Consider the following 21,862-nt stretch of genomic DNA (forward strand, 5'->3'; position numbering starts at 1 on the left):
TGACGAAATCGACCAAATGTTTGCTTTAAATTTATATTAAAAGCACAAAAGCGACAATCAACGATTGACACATTTTATTTTTTACATTTAGGTAATGAAACAGATTGATAAGATACATACAGTTATTACACACTAAAACATTTGAAAACCTGAAATCTAATTACATCTGTAGACAGCATTTCACACTATATATCAACCACACAAAATACACATAAAAAATATTAATTAAAATAAGTTATTTAGGTTGCAAGTCTTTACCGTGCATAATCTTTTAGAATTCACAAATACTATTGTGAAAAATATCAACTTCAGAACACACAGAATTATAATATTTGCACATTCTAGCGAGCGGACCATTCTGGGATACAATGTTGTTACTTGTAGGTATCATAAATAGTTCAGGGATGCGCACAGAACGCGTCGGTACCTTGATTCCAAGTTTTTCTAAAAGATAGCTGTCAAGTTAGCCATTTGCTATTTTATGTAAAGTGCACAGGTCGCTCATCCACCTCCTCCTTTCAAGACTTACCATTTGAAAGTGGGCAAGACACTGGTCATTTTGCACCTAAGACCATATTTACAGCACAATGCTCTAACAAATCGTAATCTCTAACAATCGTAACAAATCTTTGTATAGATTCTATTCTATCTGTATGAGTTTTATATATCGGAGCCCATACCGCTGAACAGTACTCAACCATGGTTCTCAAGAGAGAGCTGTATAAGACAATCAAGGAGTCGGCTCGCCTGAATGATTTAGCGGTTCTAAGATTAGAGGACAGCATCCGTTTAGCTCTACTACATATATGATCATAATGAAGTCTAAATGACATAACAGAGTCAAATATCACTCCCAAGTCGCGAATGACCATATTACATTAGGTATAGATAAAAAAATATCTGTATAATTCCGATTAATCACAAACAAACATCCATATATAATATATCCAATACTGATACACGACTTACTGCAAATAGGCGATATCTTTGATTGTGGTATCAATTTTAATCGATAGTTTGTAATTGACTTCTGAAGTCTGATCTTGAGTGACGTGATATTACTCGAAAAAAACAAAATTTAAATAAATCTACAACGAAAAGGATGTCGCGGGAGTAATTACAATATGATTTATTAAATTATTTCATTTTGTAAAATAAAACTGTGCAGCTATGCATAAATGAAAATTAAAAAGCATGATAAATAAACGCAATTACACCGGTACGTCTGGTCATTATTACCGGGTAAGTAATTTTAGTAACAAAAGTTTTGCCTGTGATATTTGTCGCATTTGTCTGACGTTTAATATGTAATAATATAACATCTGGGTTTATATAATACAGCAGAATATGCCGAGAGTTGTGAAAATATACGTGGACCATACACTGGAGACTACTTGAGGCCAATACCCGGAAATACGGATTGTTTTGTATTAAAAGGTTGATTCGTCTGCTTGCCTTAAAATATAGATTAATCAAGACACAGAAATGAGTATTTCTCATTTCGGTACTTCAATTAACAATAACTGCATGATAATTAGATAAATGGAATAAAATATTAGAAAAAAATCAAATTTATTCCGGATAAATGCTAGTAATTTCTTTGCATTAGTAATGTATAAACGTTAAAAGCAATTAAATGTTTATCGAGTTACATGAATGTTACATAAATAGTTTTGGGGCACCGTTTAGTATGGATTACATTTAATAATTAAAATCATAGTTACTGGCAACCTGTTCCATCTTTGCACGGCTGGACATTTTAAAAATATTTTGGAAATAAATTGGTAAAGCCTATTTCGTGAAGAGTTTGTTCGTTGTTTTGAATAATTGAAAGCGAATTATGTACTTTGTATTCATTTATCAAAAGCCATAAAAAGCATGCAATTAAATTTCTCTTTGAAACTTGTTAAAAAGTTTCCGGCTAACTTTTAAAGTAGATTGCCTACAACTCTTTTTTTATGGTATTCACATTTTATTTAAAATTCATTCATTATTTATTTCTTCCCTTGAATGTAAAAGTTTTTAATTTTCAACACATGTATTTAATGTGTTAATAGACATTAGTTTAAAATAACTTCCAAATTACGCACACATTTATGATGCCATATTAAACACGTAAAGGTTAAGGTGGACAGAATATGTTATTATAACTGACGAGTTATTTTTATCATAAACTAAAGGTTATTAGAATGTTCGTACTTTGAACTGACACAAATAAGGATACATCTGACTGTTAAAATAGATAAATAACCTAGAAGATATTTATCGAATCGTTAGAAAGTACGCGTCACTGCCAGATGCGTACCTACTTTTGTCTCCCGCCTAGGTTGTGGAGCATTGGCTTTTTACATCTATGTGCGCAATTAATACGTATTCATACGGTAAGGGAAAACATCGTGATCAGTGAAAAATCAATAGCATGACAGAAGACTGATCCTACTTTTCTACAAATGATCTAAAAAACAGAGACATACTTCTGTGCTGATATGGTAGTTCTGTAGACACGTTCGATATGCGATCTTAAAAAATATAAATAGCAAAATCCTTTTTAATGTAGACACCTAGAAAATATTATAGTCATACAGAATCGTTATAAAAGTATTCAAGAATATTAAAACATTTTTTTTTTTGGCTATGAAAAATTTAAAGGTATGAAAAAAGCCTTGAGTGAATAATTTGATATACAAATTACATTGCGTAATTAATATGAAGAATATTTTCTAAGCTAGAAAATTAATTTTAAACATCGTGGCATAATTTAGCTCAATTATCCTCATACTGATACGATAAATAGCGATGAGAGTAGTAAGAAATCCAAGGCGCATGCGTGTAATCTGCCTCGGCTAGGCAATGGGCAAAAGCGGCAGAACACGGTCCCGCTTGCGTGTGTCCCCATCGATCCGAATTGCTACGCGTTAATAAGCGCAGGCCGCCACCACGGCGATCTGCACCATGCAACCCCCACCGAGAAAGGTAAGTATGATCTGAATATCTCAGTTTATATCTGAAAATACATCCCTGTATTGAAAGGCAGTATCGATTCAATATATTTCTTTCTTGTGAATGCGAATATAGACATCTTCTAAACTCCTCGAATTTTTTGGTTCTCCTTTATCAATCTTACTATGTAACTTACCTATTATGTAACTTGGATTGAATATTTACAAGAATAGGGTAAAATTAGACGCGTATTTAGGATTCAAGTGCTTAATTATATTTCATACAGAGAGATTAGGTAAATTTTCTTGACGGATAATTAAGGCGTTTGCGACTAGTGTTCTATATTCAAGATAATGCAATTCACTCTTTATAACTCATTTATGAACACAAAACATTTAATGTATATTTTGGAACGTTTAAAGATAACATATTGGTAATGCAATGGACCGCGGATGTTTTCTTTCGCGGATGGAATGTACGCTTAATAAGATATTCAAACTACCCTGACCATTTTTGATTACGTTATTTTATTTGAAGTTACAAGTATTATAAAACTGTGTTGTGTGTTCCACATTTACTCACACACTAGTAAACAATTTAGTTAGTCACATTTAAAAAAATAAACAGGATACCTTTTTCAATCTATGCTATTTGGTATTTTAATGTATGGTATTGAAGATTTGAAGTTTTATTTAAGTTATAAACAATATTGAAATAGATTAATACAAGTAACTGCGCATCGGTTTTATATTGTATATGTATGTTAATAATACATACACAAAACTTGCTGCGTTTATATTTTTATTACTTTGATTAATTTAACTAAATAAATATTATTGTAATGTTCACACTCTTTTTTGTTTACTACATGCCAAGAACGTTTTCGTCATAGGTTGACAAGTAATGCATAAGATTTTAAAACGTTGTTTCAGAGTAACTACACGAAGTTTCTCAAAAATCTACACTCAGAGCAAATCGCAAAGCTTTATGCAAAAAACCAACATGAGTGCGATTTATTGGAAGATCTCCGCACATATACCATCAAAAGATCTGCCATTGAGAAATCATATTCCGAGGTAAATTTCAATGAAACTGATGAAAAAATCTTGTTTATATATGTTATTAATTAATTATTTCTTGTTTATATATGTTGTTAGTTTATTATTTCGTTAATGTGTGAGCCACAGTTTATTTTAACGTATTTTGTCCTAGGCGTTATTAAAAATATCTTCAGCGTACCTTAATAAGAAGATTCCTAACATACCGGATATAAAAGTGGACGGCGCTGAAGAAAAATGGTAAGTGAATAATAATAACACTTTCTGTAAATCATAAAAAAAAACATTTCCCTAATATATATATATATATATATATATTCGTATATTATTTATTGATGTTTTTCTTCGTTAAGATTAAACATCGGTACATTATTAAATAAAATAACTCGGGTATTATTTGTTCTTTTTATAGCTAGACAAAGAACGTATCACGATGACTGTTGACAGGACAGACTATTTTCATACACAATAATAGTGACTATTATGCGAAGACCAATCATATTATCGTATAACAGCCTAATAATATGTTTAAACTGTTGTTTACCTTTGATAAATTAAAAGAACGAAGAGCCTTTAGGAATTCGGTTTTATATTATATGCGAGAGAAACATTCTATAGTTTTATATGATAATGTTAATGGATTATACGGGCAAAATTAATGATATCACATTAACTCAATGTTTTTATATTAATATATTAGTAGTATTGTTATTACTGTAATTATTACTAATACTACGACTGATATGTTCTGGACGTCTGTAAATTGACATTATGTTTAAATATTCATAAAAAGGCGTAGGTAGGAACGTAACTGTATTGTTATTACTGCAATTATTTCCAATACTACGACTGATATGTTGTGGACGCCTGTTAATTTACAACATTATCTTTAAAAAATATATAACCCAATACAAATACAGCAAATTAACATTAATAGAAAATAATAAAATATCCTAACAAGTAATGGTCATGTCAATTCAGTCAATGTGAAACTATGTTTATCGGTCTTTACTAGTGTGCGCAAAGCAAGCATAAAAAGTGCTTTACGAACAAGTTCAATTCAAAGTGTGCGCCCGCACAATTCTCTAATATCTCCGTTTGCTTTTGCTTTAATCATTGATTGTACCTAAACCACAATAATTGCAGAAGTCTTAAACTTACTTTCGGCACAAAGATACCTTGTTTCTCAAAAAAATACAGCCATTAGTCAATGAGAAAATGTTATATAGTATAATAAAAATATTAATGGATATGAAACTATTAAAAGTTATAAACAAACTTTACAAGTTTTACTCAGCATAGCAATCAGATAAATTATATAACTTGCGTTGTAGAATTTCTGCGCCACAATATAATTAACAGAAAATCGTTTATGTAGTGATAGTATGGGAACATACACCTGTTTCATTGTTCAAATTTATGTATTAGAGTAATTGGTCAATTTAACTTCATAATAGCGACATTACAGTAAATTGTAATTTCATAATATATTATTGCTTGATTCTGATGACGACCAATCAAAATACATAGATACGATGTTTTCTACTCAATGTTTTAGAACCACGAGTTTCTACTCTACGAGGATATCTATAGTGGAGCTCTGTGTTCCGCGTACCACACCTTGGATAGATATGTTCCACCTTACAGCTCTCAGTTAACCCTCATCAGTGAAAAACCAACCAATGGCCGTACCTTCCATCAACTCGGCGAATAATCCCACGAATAACCACTTGTCTGATTAGTCCGATCGAGTTGTTTTGTGTTAGTTTATGTGTAACTAGGTAAAATACAGTATTGCGTATCTTAATCGTCTCAATAGGAATATGTGGAATGTCTGGAGAACTGTTTTGGAAGAGAACGAAAAATTAGCGCGGGCTCGCCTTGCTGCGGTGGAAGTGTTCCAACAACAGATTGCAGATGAAGCCAAACAGCTGAGACAACATAAAATTAATGTTGCAAAAAAGGTACTTTAAATATGTATATTTACAGAACTATTGTTTTGTTTTGTTGTTGTTATTGTTATTAGTGTTTGGGTTAGTTATTAATGATTTTCTTTTATTTAGAGCACGGATCTACTCGCCCAAGCACACAAAGAGCTTCAACTGTCAGTACTTGATGTGGATAAGAACAAGAAGCTTTACTTTGATGAAGAACATACCGCTCATGATGTGAGAGACAAAGCTAAAGACATAGAAGAGAAGTTAGTACTAGATATTTCGAACAAATTTCAACTCTGAATGTTATGTTTTCTCACATTGAGATTTTATATAAATATTTTTAGGTTAAAAAAGAAAAAAGGGTCATTCTTCCAATCAATAACTTCATTGCAAAAAAATAGTGCAAAAGTGTCTTCTCGCCGCGATCAACTTGAAGAGAAATCTACAGGTGCTAGGAACGATTATCTTCTTAGCATTTCTGCAGCAAATGCACACCAGGTACAAATACTTTGATTGGTATAGTATATTTTACCAAGAAATTTATCTGGCTAAATACTCAAACCACTTTCTTAATACTATCAAATTGCAGTTAATTACGAAACGCAATTTCTTACAGAATCGGTACTTTCTGGTGGAACTACAGTCCTGCATGCAAAGTATGGAAGGAGCTGTCTACGAAAAAGTATCTGAGTTTTTAACTCTCATGGGTCGAACTGAACTGCTTACTTGTTCAGCCACTCAACATTCTTTCGGCAAAATTCGTGATCAAGCTCAACAATTAACCAGGGAGTATAATTTACAATGCATCTATCTATACTACCCAGTTCTGAAGCAACATATTCAGGTAATTACGTAATACACAATACTTCGTTGTATTGTAATACTACATTGAATTTTATAAAAGTGTGGAAAATTTACAGATGTTTAATAGGGCTGCAAACTTTTAATATTAAATCCCACAATACTGTAATCAAGTGTAGTGATTGATTGGTGACAAGACAATAATGATTTTAATGGTATCGTGAATGTCTTTATTGAGTTTATTTATGAGTTGATTTTTTTTTTTAGACACGAAACAAAAGCCAAGCAAGTAGTATTATTATTAAGGTAGTTAATGATTTTTTTATTGCTTCAGTATGACTTCGAGCCTTGCGATAACGATCCAATTGATACGGTGACAATGGAGCATGAAACTGTTGCACAAACTTTGGCTCAGGAAGCCCGTCGTTGGGCCACACGGGTCGTCCGAGAGACATCTCTTGTCAGAGATGCTACCCGAAAATTGAACTTATATCAGGCAATGCGAGATGCTGGCCAAAAGGTTATAGATACATATATATATTTAATATATAAAACCTGTAAAAAAGTAATATAGAATAGCTAATTATCTATTATTGCATATATTAAGTATATAATATGTATACTATTAATATCGATGAATTGAACACCTTAACTTTTCACGACATTCAGGTTGATCCTAATGATCCTAATGGACCCGAGTTAGATGTACGTATGGATGAACTGCGCACAAACATAAGGCGTTCGGAAACATCAAAAGTTAAATACGAAGCTCGATTGGAATGTTTAAGAAACGGTGGCGCCCCAGTCGACGAATGGCTGAAAGAAGTCGACCTATTGGCAGTACAAGAAACTTTGCCACGAAGCAGTAGTTTAGTCAGTGTTCGCACTGATGCATCTGGAGCTGCGGTAAGTAATTTAGACACTTTCGATAAAACCTAACTTTCCTAACTACCCATTTCTAGATAAATAAATCACATCTCATTATAGTAATTTTTGTTTTGTATATATATGAGTGGCGTAGTTACGTTGGGTGGTACCCGGTGCGGAAGTTGGTGCTGTCCATCGAAAGTGAAAAGCAATTAATTTTCTTATGATAAAAGACATGCATCATTTATTAAAAGATCACGAGTATGGGAATCCCCCACAACGTCAGGCTCTTTCGCGGAAATTCCCGAATTCTACATAGAGCTGTGCTAGTGCTAGTGAAGGAATCCCTGAAAAATACATTTTTATGCATTTATGATTTTTATATATATATAAATTCATACAAACATTTTATTTACGGCAGGATCAACCTAGTTCGGACTCATTTTACGACAGTGATAACACTGAAGGTGACGTAGCTACTTCCGCTGTCGCTACAACATCCGGTCATCAACGTACAACTTCTGATTCACAACACGAAGATGAACAAGATGACGAGGAAGATGGTACATAGAAAAAAAATTAATTATTTGAATTAACCTGCAGTTATGATTCATATTGGGTGGCCGACACTGGATCATTATTTAATTAAACTTGATAAATAGTTGTTATTGATTAAATTTACGTATTGTATTTTAAATTAAACTTACAGCTGAGTTAGAGGAAGATCGCATGCGTATCGAACAATTAACAGCTGGTTGGGACGACCCCACACAAGTGAATTGGGGTGAAACAGAAACTGAAACCGTTGCTCCGGCGGCTGAACCTGCAGAAGCTCCCGTAGCTCCACTTTATAAGTGTACAGCTTTGTACTCATACACTGTGAGTATTTTAAAATTGAAAGAGATTCTTAAATAACAACTTTAATAATATTCTTAAATATACACTTTGTTCTAGGCTCAAAATCCAGATGAACTATCAATCATTGAAAGTGAACAGTTAGAAGTAGTCGGTGAAGGCGATGGTGACGGTTGGCTTCGTGCACGTAATTACCGCGGCGAAGAAGGATATGTACCACATAATTATCTGGACATTGATAGAGAACAGGTAACTTGCTGGTAATTTACCACACCCGTGTTTTATTCAATGTTATGTAAGAGTTTTCATTAATCATTGTTATAATTTTAGCCATCGAGTACTCCAGGGCTTGTTACACAAATTTCTTTTTCATCCGTCGACTATACTGTGGAGGGTGAGGATGCTGATGTCATCCAGTCTCCTGACCAGATCTCTGTGATTTCGGCACCAGTTGTCAAACCGGAAGAGCAGATAGTTGAAAAGCAACGAGATGATGAACCGTCGGCGGAGTCATTACCAACGCTCGGCTTTTGTTTTGCCCTTTATGATTATGATGCAGAGGCATCCGATGAATTAAATCTAGAAGAGGGACAGGTATTATAAAATGGTTTGAAGCTTTAATTAGAATACAAACGGTAATGAACATCTGATATTGTTTTAGATAATTCGCATTGTCTCTCGTGAGGCTCATGAAGTGGACGATGGTTGGTGGCGCGGTGAAGTAAACGGAGCTGTTGGAAACTTCCCATCGTTGATTGTTGAAGAATGTGACGAGGTTTTTGTATACATCTATTAAAATATTAGTGTATATATAGGATACCCAATTGCAACATAATTTTCTATACAGAATGGCGATCCAGTAAGTGGAGCTGATGAGGACTGGACTCCTCCCGATTCAACGGCACCTGTATTTGCGTCCCCACCTGGGTCTCCCGGCAGCGAATTCAACGATGACCGTAAGCTTGTCTGATTTAGTGACTTTTACTCTTTAATTTTTTAATGAACTGGTCCTCGTACTTCGACAACTTCTTTCCGTCTGAAAACTTCGTACTTGTAACATTAAAATTAAGTGTCTACGTACGAGTGCCGTTTGTCGGTGTCTTGCCGCTGCATATTTTTATACAGTTTCATACAATTATAGAGGTCACAATTTGTGCCGTATTTTGTTTGTAACTCACGCCATAGATAGCTTATTGACTCGTTCAGTAAATGGTTTTAGTATAATTTGAAATTGGCATGATGATTTATTTAATAACTACATGGCACGATAATAATCACTAGATTTCCGTGATTCAACGCCTAACTCACAATTTCATTCGTAATCGCTGTACCGGGTCGGATACAAATCTGGCGTTTCAAAACAAAATTTGGTACATTGCGCTACGTGTGCTTACAGGCGAAAACTTAATGTGCATAATAACTGATTTACTTGTGATATTAACTCGAATCAAGCATAAGAATCGCAAGTTTTGTAGCCGGTCTAAATGCATGGGTCTCGTGAATGCACGGTTTATTATAGGATAAAAATAAATAAATAATTTACCGGGATAAATCAGTGGAATAGCATACGTTACATTACAGTACTACTGGTGAAAATGAATTTTAATGTTTCAAGTCTACTTTTTCTCATCTTATCTCTCTTAAGCTGTTTACCCTATGCACCTAAAGATTCTGCCATTTGAGCTGCATATTTATCTTTGCTGGCATATTTTCTTATTTAAACGAATTTATGCAAGTCACAGTACAGCCAAAATATTGAAAGGCCTTCTGTCAAAAAAGATGGTATTAGCTACCTGAAACATTTGTCCCTTCTTGGACGCTGCTAGAAGTGGTGAATGAGAACAACAATATAAAAAGTGCTGCGCCACCTGCGGACCCGCCACCACCTCCACCGATCGGAATGGGCGACTCAATGGACAGTCAACCAGATTTCAGCTTTAATCTGGAACTTAGTAGGAATCATCATGACCAATACGACACTCAATTCTCACCACAACAACCTATCGCGCCTTCAATCGTTGGTAAGTCATCAATACGATGTTTTAAATCGATATTACCTTCTTAATTACACATTTATGCATTTTGCATTAATTATGTTTCTGATTCAAATCAAAATATGTAAAATAAAATAAATTTTGTATTTAATTTATGGATGAGTGACGCGTAATAATTATATTAATATTTTTCCATGCTACAGTTGATGAGGTTGTCGGTGAAAATTTTGAAGACGAGGTTTGATCTTATGTTTTAAACAAATTTATAAATATAATATTATTGTTAAAAATGTGTTTGTGTTGTGTGCTTACTGTACGCTATCACTGCGCTTATAAATGCTTGTTACAGCTTTTACAGCCTTTTTAAATTACTACACGTAAAATTATTTCACCCATATTGAAGAAACTTTAAAGGTTTCAATAACGTTTATTTATATGTCCGTAGTATTTATTTAAATAAAATATTACCCCCCGTTCGAAAACTTACGCCAGTAGAATAAATTTGGAAGAGAGTATAAAATTTAGTCACAATCGGAATATCTTATACCTACACATAAAATTGTATCTTAAATTACCAATGAACTTTGTTTAACGAAAACTGTTGTTACTGTTTATAAAATATTTATTATAACTGTTTGAGATAATCAAAGAGTCAATATTCTTTAGGCTATTTCAAGTTGCCTCAGATTGCTATTATTGGTATGTCAAATATAAAATATACGTATTATTGTATTTTTTAATTCACAAACAATACAATAATAAATGTTTTTTTTTTATTTCAAATAGATAAAAACACGTTGATTTCAAACTACTTATGTATTGCAATAAGATTAGAGCTAATTATTGAAAGTAGATTCTTTGCGTCTATTTATAGTTAAACTTATATGTATCTTGAGAGAAATATACTTGTTTAGAAATTCATCTCATCACACGCATGTTGCCTTACGCATGCGAAAAAAATTTGTTTTTTGAGTAGATCGATACTATAGATTACACTGTAACTACCCATTAAAAATGTTTATTTGAAGTTTTGATTAAAAATAGACTAACAATTCATTGCCATATATATAGCCTACGGCTCATTTCAAATCCAGACAGGGAAAAATAGTAAACAAAAAAAATAATGAATTATTTAAACCTGTTTTGGTATTAGGAAGAGGAGATACCCCCCGCCCCGCAACCGAAACCGCCTCCGCCAAAAGTTGAACTTCCCACTGAAGATTGCGGCCTCGGTGTGGCACAAATAGTAATCACTGCCGCCACCCCTATGGTGGAGGAACCAGAACAACCATTTCCACCTACTGAACCTGAGCTACAACAACGGGAGCCGCCACAAGAAGATGAGCGAGCTGAGGAAAATGACGACGAGGAATCCTCTCTATCTGAACAGACGGCTGTATGTCTTCGGGACACAGACGAGGGTCACGCAGACTCCGCACCGCACCCAGCTTCAAGCTCGACAGCCTCAGAAGGCGAGTCCACTGGTGCCTCGGTAGCCTCAGGCCCTCCCACCGCTCCCCATTCCCCACCTGCCGCACCCCGCGCCGGCCGCGCTTCTATCCCTGACGAATTAGAACCCGCACAACTAGCGCGGCTCACCGATCTGAAAGAATCCAACGCCTAAGAATACGTTTTTCGCTTTCGTTTCAAATCAACTTTCTACTAGGTTGTCTACGCAACGTCGCCTTGTAGACAATGGCTGTCTGGCATTCTACTAGTCCGGTGACTGATGTTGTTGACATCAATTTAACTTTATATTTAGTGTTATAACTGTAAAGACAGACTGCTTCGACTATCCCATAAGACCGTTTCTCACATTAGTTTTGTATGCTATCTTTTAGAGATAAATCTAACAAGCGTCTACTGTAATGGTACCTACTGTTAGGTGTTTCAAAGTATATAACATAATATAGAAGGTAGTAATTTTAATAAAAATAAATGCCTTTTAGATGTTACTTCTACTTATATATAGAAATTGTATTATTCCTTTTACCTAATTACTACGAAATTGATCGCAAAAGTTGTAGTAATTTATATTTCGCTGTATTCGTTTTGACTGCTACAACGACTAAAATATACGATTTCATCAATAATTGGATACACAATAAAAGTATTTATTAACCTGTTCTATTTAGAAATAACATTATTAACATAATTGTAACGAATAACACAAATCCAAAAATATTCATATACCGTCATATTGCTACCTACCTAGGTGAATGTGTTAATATTTAGACAAATATCGTTAAATCAGCTAAGCATTCGTTTATTTAAGGTTACATAAAAGTGTAAAGATATCACGAACACTTGCTTTATTTAATTTATTATCTAACCCTTAAGAGATATGTTTGCAATTGGTTTAATAGTTTATACTATTTACTACTTATGTATAAAGTATACAATGAAATGGCCATGAAGTTAGTTGGATATTTCTTTACTTTAAAATACCTTGAACCTTTGTGAAATATTACTTGTCTGGTATAACTAATCTGTAAAATGTAAATGATTATTTATAATAATATTTTTTAGTACTTTGGAATAATTTGTATTAAGTTTCGATTTATCCTAAACACTTACTTCAGTAAGGCCCTAAACAGCTTTAAATTTTGCATTTTTTATGAAGTGGGAAACGGTCATCAAAGTAATGTAGGTTTGTATATAATTAGTTTTTTAATTTATACGTCCCTAAATTTCCTGACATGCTCAGGTTCAGTGAGAAAGCCTAGACAAGTAGCCTTGAACTTCTCAAGTAGAAATTACGAATCATTGCTATTACTTACGTACCGTAAACGTTTTGAGATTCACTTTGTATATTACCAGTCTTTTATTACCTAAATAACTGTTAAGTATCCGTCTCTCTTCGTTGTCTATATTTTATTGTGATAATCAATTATTTTTTATCAATTTACTTCTTTTAAAAGAGAAACAATTTTTCATTCTGTATCAAACACATTCACTACAACGAAATTTCTTGGCAATAGATTAAGACATCAAATTGTTAATTTTTAGATAGTTTAATCCCTAAAAGGTATAAATAATTTAGGTTGTTCAGAGTACCATTTTGAAATAAGCTAATAACGGGGCCTCATGTACATAGAGGTCTTATTGTATCGTAAATAAAACTGTTATTATCATTAATTTAGTGGCCTGCTGTACAAAATACTCTATTAATGCTTATTTTAGACTTGTTTTTCTTACTGCTCATCTTTTTGGAAGCCTAAACCACAAAATCATAAAGTCGTTCATTATATAATACCCATGCATTTTTTATGTATTACACTTATATCTTCACTAACTGACTGTCACTAAGACTAAATATTTCTTAATATGTACAAGTTTGCAGTATAGTAGCTGTTGGTTGTTAGTTGTTATTTAGATTAATATGTTAAAGTTAGTAATATTTTAATGCTAGTTACAAATATCAGTATTTTTAGGTTATCTGAATGAGTTTAAATGAGGTATAATTCAATATTCGCACATTAACTATGGTAAATAAATGAATTTACATTTCGCATCTGCATTTGAGACCAGCCACTAAGACGGTATTGATAATGTTTCAGTTTTTTTTGTTCTGATAACTTTAAGTATAGTAAGAATTTTAGCAAAAGTTTCTACTGTTGTATAGCTATGCATGCCTATTATTCAATACTACGTAAACGGATTGAGCAAACTTGACGGCAAAAAAAACTATAGAATCTTAAAGATAAACAGCAGAAATAGGCAAGGTACAGCAGGGGACCAGCCGATTTTTATACCATTACGTCATATTGGAAGCGTTCTTGTAATCTAAAAAAATATATTGGTACATACTCGATGACATCGTTTAACTCAATGACAGCCAATGACAATTTTGTAATATATGTATTAATGTTCTCAGGATCTTATTTTCACATATTTCCAGGGCTATTAAAGCCAGTGAGTGACGTTTAATATTGAGAGAGGACTGTAGCACTCTGTACACTCTATAATTGTATTAAATTAAAAAAAATGTATATTCAGTGTCTGTTTGTAATACATATGTTATATGTTGCAATATCATTAGTGTTTCCGTATCACGTGATGCTTTTCTTTAGAAGAACCAATTAATATACTTATTAGAAAATGTTAGCCAGAGTGCTAGAATTCTGCGGAAAGAATTGAATAAAGTATAGAATATACGCACTCATTCGTTTGTTTTATTTCATAAATAATTGGTCATACAGACCAAATTCCATGTAAAATCCTATATTGCTAATCATTAGTATTATTGTAATTTGTTCCATATCCTCAGTTCTCCAAATGAACAGAATATAAAGTATTGTATGAAAACATTTAAAAGTTACAAAGGTTATCGCATAAATAAAAGCCTAATTTTAGTTGTATCACTTTATTTTATAAAGAATGCAGCATGGCCCTTTTTTACAGTTTGATTAATTTTGTTTATATGTTACATGGACTTTATATACACTTTAAAGTTTTGTATAAAAATATAAATACAGATGAGGTATTATTGAAATGCTTAAAATTTAACTAAAAATATTTACGTACCGTAAAAATGACAACTTTTTTAGAGTTTTTTTTTTTAAGACAATACTAATAAAACATAGTTTTTTTTTACAATAACAATTGAAATCAAATCAAAATTAGTAGTGTTACGAAGCAAATATATAACTCATAACTTAACATACAATTGTTTTAATATATTAAATGACACTTAAAACTGCTTCATTTTGAATTAAAATCATTTTAAATAATTATACCTAAAATACAGCGTTTTCATAATTAATGGATTTGTACATATTTACTAACAAGTAATAAGAACATTTATTAACAACCACCTTCATTTATTTAAGATCTATGGACCTTGAGCCCATGGTATGCAATAGTTACGAGGCACTTTGAAAACAAATTCGCTAATAACACCAGAACCACCTAATAAGTTTTATCTACCTTAAAAATTATGGGTATTATACATCAAATTCATAGTTCAGTAAAACATCTACAAAAATACTGGGTTTTTCAGGGTTTTAAATCTTAATGAAAACATCATAGTTTTACAATGAGGAAAAAATATCACTAAAACCAAGAATGAGTCATGAGGCACAGCCGGAAGAGATTAATTAAAATCATTATTTTTGTACTGTCGGTATATATCTTGGAACATATCTCTACAATTCATTTTAACTTTTAATTTTGAGCATAATAAGAAAACACCCGATAGTTTTCTATGTAACGAGTAGATTTCTTCCGGAGGTGGACAAAGTCTGTGCGTTAATATTGTTGGTACCAGCGATTGTATGCGTTTTGTTGTATTTTGGGAGCCAAAGTCGAAACCATCTGTGCTAGCCGTGGTAAAAATCTCCCCCATAATCATAACCGTGTCTACATGCGTTTCTTCCATGATCTGTAAGTAAATAAATCAGGTGTTTACCCTTTCACTTCCAGGTTGAAGGTGTTTTGTAGTATGCTATTTGGGAGTATATCTATATATATCAAATTCTCGTGTCAATGTTAGTTCCCATACTCCGAAACGGTTCGCCCGATTCTTATGAAATTATGATGAGATATTATGCATGTTCAGTAGGTCTGAGAATCGGCTACTTCCTATCTTTCGAACCCCTAAGCGATAAGGGGTGTCAAACCCAAAAAAAAAATTATTTTTATTTTTTAGAAAATTTTTTTTTTGTTTTTATTTTATTTTTGATACAGCATACAAAATACATGTGAGTAGTGTTGGCCTAGTGGTTTCAGCGTGCGGCTCTCATACCTGAGGTCGTAGTTTCAATCCCAGGCTGTGCACCAATGGACTTTATTTCTATGTGCGCATTTAACATTTGCTCGAACGGTTAAGGAAAACATCTAAATAAATATATATCATAATAATAAATCTAATAGGCAAGTAGGTGATCAACCTCCAGTGCCTGGCACACGCCGTCGACTTTATAGGTCTAAGACATGTCCCTTAATTTTCACCAACAAATAAAAATCTTATGACATGAACTCTGAGGTTCACATTATTTCTTATTATTACTATAATTTATGGAAAATTCACAGTACAACCTAAAAATATTTCCTTTCGGAAAACCGAACCGATCCGGTAGCATAGCAAAATGTTTCATGTTGATATGAACTAAAAAGGTAGGCTAGGCATGAAGGAGAAACAGAGTTCGCGGGGGCGGCTAGTTTATGAATAAAATTTACCTTAGACTCGTATCCAGTAAGGAATTTCATTTCCTTTGACATCTGCAAGATGGCATCGCGGTCACCTTCTGAGGCCGCGTGTATTATCTCAATATATTGGTCCATGAAGCTCTTGGAATATTCGCGTGTGGCCCCAAAATCCAATAATATAACCTGTAATAAAATGTTAATTATGATTTGCTTAGTTGACAGATTACATTTTGGCTTTCAATATTATTATTTAATAGTTTAATTAGCCGCTCAATCTTAGTGAACAACTGTTGGGCTGCAGGGCTTAAGAGATCAATTGGAATATTATAAATTAGGGAGTGTGTTGATGTCCTCTATTTAATGTTATTTAAGTTAAGACTTAAATTCGTTAAAGACTTATATGTAGTATTTTATACCTGTTTAGTGTTGGTGTTGTAAAAGAAATTTGCCCAGTTTGGGTCAGTCTGCATACAACGTAATACAAACATTTCCCGCAGGCAAAGTTGCATAATTTTGTAGGCAATGTCCATTCTTGTTTCAAGGTCAGCGTTAAATAACTTGTCGATTGGTTGCCCTTCTATTAACTCTGTAGTCATCACTTCTGATGCACACAGGTCATCTGTATTTAATAATTATATATATTAATAATAAATAAATATTGAAAAACAAATTCGTATTGTATAAAAGAAATATCCTTCCAATTTATTTTTTCATTCATGGTTATAGTTGTACATATTTATCAATATTAATAGGTGAATTAATTTTGATTGATTTAATAAAATCCAAAAAGACAGGAAATAAAACATTTCTATACAAATTTGGCCTTGCTTAATATGGACACCTAAATTTGGCCACAGGAAGAAATGTCAAATTCCATGACATATGTTATATATTCATTGAAGAGTTTATTTTTTATATAAAATGTCTTTTGACCTGTTAGTGGACACTAGTCATCATTAAAAATATTAGTTATTTGTACCTCTTAATTTATGTTTATGAAGTGTTGTAATGTACTATACCTATAACATCTGGCACGTAATATTCCGGAAACGGCGCCAGAAGTGTTTTAAATTTTCTAGTACACTCCGCTTCACGGATGTAATCCACTTCCCAAGCTAACTCCTTCTTCGCAACCTCCACAATATTGTCTATAAACATACCCTTTGGGAACAAATTCCATACCTGAAATAATCATATTATTTATTGAAATAAATATAAATGTATTTTTAATAATAATTTCAGTTGCATGTTGGTGATCTCATAGATGATATTTTTTTTTCATATTTATAACAAAGTTACTTCCACTGCACCAAAGTTTTCACTGCTAACTAATGAAAATATGTAAATGCTGCTTTAAGGAATGTCTGTTTTAAGTTAGATTTATTGTTTACCTTAAGTACTCCAACAAGGTTGTCTATGTCACTATTAATTCCTTTTGCTACTCCAGGATACTGCACTTTCATGGCAACTTCTCTGCCATTGTGCAACAACGCTAAATGAACTTGTCCTAAAAGACCACAATCACATAACAAGAAAAATTATTTTATATATTTTTAATAAATTTACTAGGTTGGCTTTAAGCTTTCAATAAAGGAATTCAGCTTCATGAATGTAGGAGTAAAATAAAATGTATATGTTATTTCTATAACTAAACCTTACTTTTATACTCAAATATTGACTAATAGGTGGATATATACCTATTGATGCTGCTGCAAACGGTTTTTCCTCAAAGTATTGAACACGGTTGCGCCAATCAGGACCTAGCTGTGACGACATTACTTTCTCAACCTGCCATGTTGGCATGAAGTCAGCAGATTGACGTACCCTCTCAAATATTTTTTGTAAATCTGATGGTATCATTGACTCATCTTGTAAACTCAAAAGTTGGCCCAACTTCAAAGCTGCACCTGTAAAGTACATATATTTGTTTTAATGCTTATTTACCATATATCATGAATATTAAATAGTTTTGTGTTGCATTAAAAACATAATTTAACAGGATTAAACAAAATACCTCTAACTTTGCAAAGTGTGTCAACAATTCTTTCTGCATTTGCAGGTGACAAAAATGCATTGACTGTATCATCAGTCTTGCCGGTGACAGACTGAAGTGTATTTCTTGCATATTGTGCTACTGTTCCTACACCCAGACCTGCAGCTAATGATCCAAATGATATCATACGGCCAATGCGGGAAGAAGGCACCACACGAGCTTTTGAATTTTCATTGAGCTGCAAAGAGTGTATGCTTACAGTTTAGAGTAAATAGTTTTGTTACAAGAGAATTTAAATATTTCTAATGCCATTTTTTTAAAAGGATAAATGGAAAATAATAAAGCAAACTAAATTATACCTACAAATACTTTTAACTTCTTCTTGGCTACTGGTTTTAAAACAGGAACTCTATTCTTTTCAATATTGGTGATGTTACTTTCTATTTCCACTGCAGAAGGCGGCATTACTTTTTGTGTGTCAATAGATTCTAGTTTTAATCTGTCTGGTGACTTCAATTTTTCCAGTGGCACAGTAATATCATCAGATGCTAATAATGAGTTTTCGTGATTTTGATTCCTCTTCAAAGTATCAAATGTTTTATCAAATTCTCTATTTAACTGTTCAATTTCATCTTGCAATTCAGGATCCATGTTTCTTTTCCTAATACTAGGATTAAAGTTTGGTACATGCATTAAGGCATACTGTCTTATTCCATGAAGTACAACAAATGCTCTATCAACTAAGTCTTCAGGTATGTCTGGATGTACTTTGCTGTTAAAGGGGTTAGTTGTACAGTTTTGAAAGTATGGCTTAAAGCTAGAGTTATTCCATATTAAGGCAGAACTTTCCTGCTGTAATTTAAGTCCTGCTTCAACAACCTGCCGAAGCCCTTTCATTACCCGAATTAAGTCATTAATGTGGGACATAGCCTGAAAGTTATCTTAAATAAATAAATATATTCTTTCAAAACCCATTAAAAAGGTGTTACAGGTTAAAGATACTTGACTTTATTGCATAACAATTTCCAATGTTATGAAAGTTGTTTAGAACAGATGGCAACAGTTATACATTAGACAAAATATTAAAGCAAATTTAAATTATTATTAATAATGTTATAATTTAATGTTATGTAAATTTATTAGTGCGTATCTAACGTATTATTCATAAGTATTAGCAATGCGTAATAATAATATTAAAATATTTACCAGTTATCTCTTGCTATATCAGTCTTTATTATATTAAGTTTTTAAATAAATCTTAAATATATCTTAATTATGTATATTACGTATGAAGTCTACGAATTCTATTATTCTATGATTGTCACTCTCACACTCTCAAGTCTCACACTCAGGGGGTCTAGACAAGATGGCTTAACAGTAGTGTAGACAAAACTATTTTTTTATGAAAATGACAGCTCGTGTCGACATTCAGTAGCCTAGGCCCAAAACGCATGAGTCGGGACACAATAAGCGACGCCATGAATTTATTATGACGCCATTTGAATTGCATTTCACTACCAATATTAATTGATCATATAAAAATAAAGCCTTATTTGTTTAATTTTCTTGATCTCAATTATATGTAACTAAAACAATTAAATGTTGCTACTTTAACATAAACTAACCTTAAAATATAAAAACTAAAATGTTATATTTCCAGATCCCTATATCGTATGTCGTAATTATAAAAAAATATGTCAAATGTTAATTAATACCATATAAAAAGAATCGTGCAGGGTGTAAATTTTTAGCCAAGCGTGAAATGTGGTAAAGACTCTACATTATACATACTAAAATAATCACTTATGCCGACACTACACCGATATGTTCCGAGAAATTTGTGTAGGTTTCTCCGAAGAGTATTTATTAATCTGATCGAAGATAGAATATCCGATTTTTGGCTTTACATACAGGGTGTCCCAAAAGTCGACGTCAAGTCGAAATTTTCTCATAGGTGATGCCACACCAGTTATCAGAAAAATTTAAAAAAAAAATTAAGTCATGTATTTTTGAAGTTATGGAAATTTTCCTTTTATTCTAGAAAATGTACACCATGTGACAGTTTTTTCATTCCTGTTGTTACAAATATTTACTTTTTGCCAATTTTTTTTCTCTTACGTCATCCCGAATAGTGCTTTATGTAACCTATGATCCTAAACCCTGTGCCGATCACTCCAACTTGTAGGAAAATGTCATTTTATACCGTACCAAGTTTTCAAAATTAGTTTAATTTTAATTAATCGGAAGCAGTAGAATTTGTGAATAATGGATGATTTGCCCGCTTCATTTCACGATCATATGGAGATGTCGAGCCTGTATTGCGGCTGAAGGACAGCAATTTGAATATCTTTTATAAAAAAAGTAATAAATCTAATCAAAAGTATGTCATAAGCGTCACTATCTGTCTCGCTCACATTTTATGGAATGTCTCTCTCCATATTATTTAAACCACGCTGTGGTCACTAGGAACGTTTTGGGTGCGCTAGAATAATTTGTTGTAATTTCAAAGAGATTTTTAAAAACAGACTTTGTTTAACAAAAAATTTTTTTATGGCCGATCTAAGAAATAATGAAGTAAGTGTTATACCACGTTAGAATCCTTATTAAATGCGCAAACTTTTAAAGCTGCTTGCCAAACTGGAGTAGTACATTTTTTTTTCAGGACGATCAGTTGAACTAGTGCGAAAAATTAATTTTGAAAACTTGGTACGGTATAAAATTACATTTTCCTACAAGTTGGAGTAATTGGCACAGGGTTTAGGATCATAGGTTACATAAAGCACCATTCGGGATGACGTAAGAGAAAAAAAAATGGCAAAAAGTAAATATTTGTAACAACAGGAATGAAAAAACTGTCACATGGTGTACATTTTCTGGAATAAAAGGAAAATTTCCATAACTTCAAAAATACATGACTTAATTTTTTTTTTTAATTTTTCTGATAACTGGTGTGGCATTACCTATGAGAAAATTTTGACTTGACGTCGACTTTTGGGACACCCTGTATAGTGAATCAAAGTCTCAATTCAATTAAATTTAAAACGTATTACAAATATGTAGTTAACTCAAATACCCAACGGTTTCTAAGATATAATGCATATATGTCTTATCATATAAGAACAAAAGTCGACAGTCACAGAAAACCTACACATGTCCAGCGTCATAAATCTGGATATAGTAAAAAATCATCCACCTCTACTTACTTATTTTATATATATAAATATAATCATATACAAATAGACATGCAAATGTCATTTGGTAACATTA

General features: G+C 32.6%; 2 protein-coding genes across 3 annotated transcripts; one reads left to right on the forward strand and one right to left on the reverse strand.

Moving 5' to 3' along the window:
- The first annotated feature begins 1,036 nt into the window (after positions 1–1,036).
- Positions 1,037–14,617, forward strand: LOC110998169 (protein nervous wreck). Of its 2 annotated transcripts, none has more exons than XM_045633933.1 (18): positions 1,037–1,242; positions 3,873–4,016; positions 4,153–4,238; positions 5,818–5,962; positions 6,062–6,198; positions 6,280–6,433; positions 6,552–6,779; positions 7,071–7,256; positions 7,406–7,642; positions 8,025–8,166; positions 8,313–8,482; positions 8,558–8,707; positions 8,789–9,052; positions 9,120–9,233; positions 9,306–9,414; positions 10,285–10,479; positions 10,656–10,690; positions 11,606–14,617. In XM_045633933.1, exons 1-18 carry the CDS (start codon positions 1,195–1,197, stop codon positions 12,074–12,076), a joined length of 3,015 nt encoding a protein of 1,004 aa, XP_045489889.1. In that variant the 5' UTR covers positions 1,037–1,194; the 3' UTR covers positions 12,077–14,617. The 2 variants fall into 2 exon arrangements, with proteins under 2 accessions (XP_045489889.1, XP_022122353.2); XM_022266661.2 differs by lacking the exon at positions 1,037–1,242 and adding an exon at positions 2,038–2,973.
- Positions 14,618–14,800: 183 nt separating this feature from the next.
- Positions 14,801–19,976, reverse strand: LOC110998171 (atypical kinase COQ8B, mitochondrial). Its single transcript, XM_022266662.2, has 9 exons — positions 19,802–19,976; positions 18,959–19,525; positions 18,617–18,833; positions 18,300–18,509; positions 17,994–18,109; positions 17,622–17,784; positions 17,019–17,221; positions 16,633–16,785; positions 14,801–15,835 (listed from the first exon to the last, which is right to left on the reverse strand). Exons 2-9 carry the CDS (start codon positions 19,520–19,522, stop codon positions 15,548–15,550), a joined length of 1,914 nt encoding a protein of 637 aa, XP_022122354.1. The 5' UTR covers positions 19,523–19,525; positions 19,802–19,976; the 3' UTR covers positions 14,801–15,547.
- Between the last annotated feature and the right edge of the window lie 1,886 nt (positions 19,977–21,862).

This window comes from Pieris rapae, chromosome Z, assembly GCF_905147795.1.
Source record: "Pieris rapae chromosome Z, ilPieRapa1.1, whole genome shotgun sequence".
NCBI classification, from domain to species: Eukaryota; Metazoa; Arthropoda; class Insecta; order Lepidoptera; family Pieridae; genus Pieris; species Pieris rapae.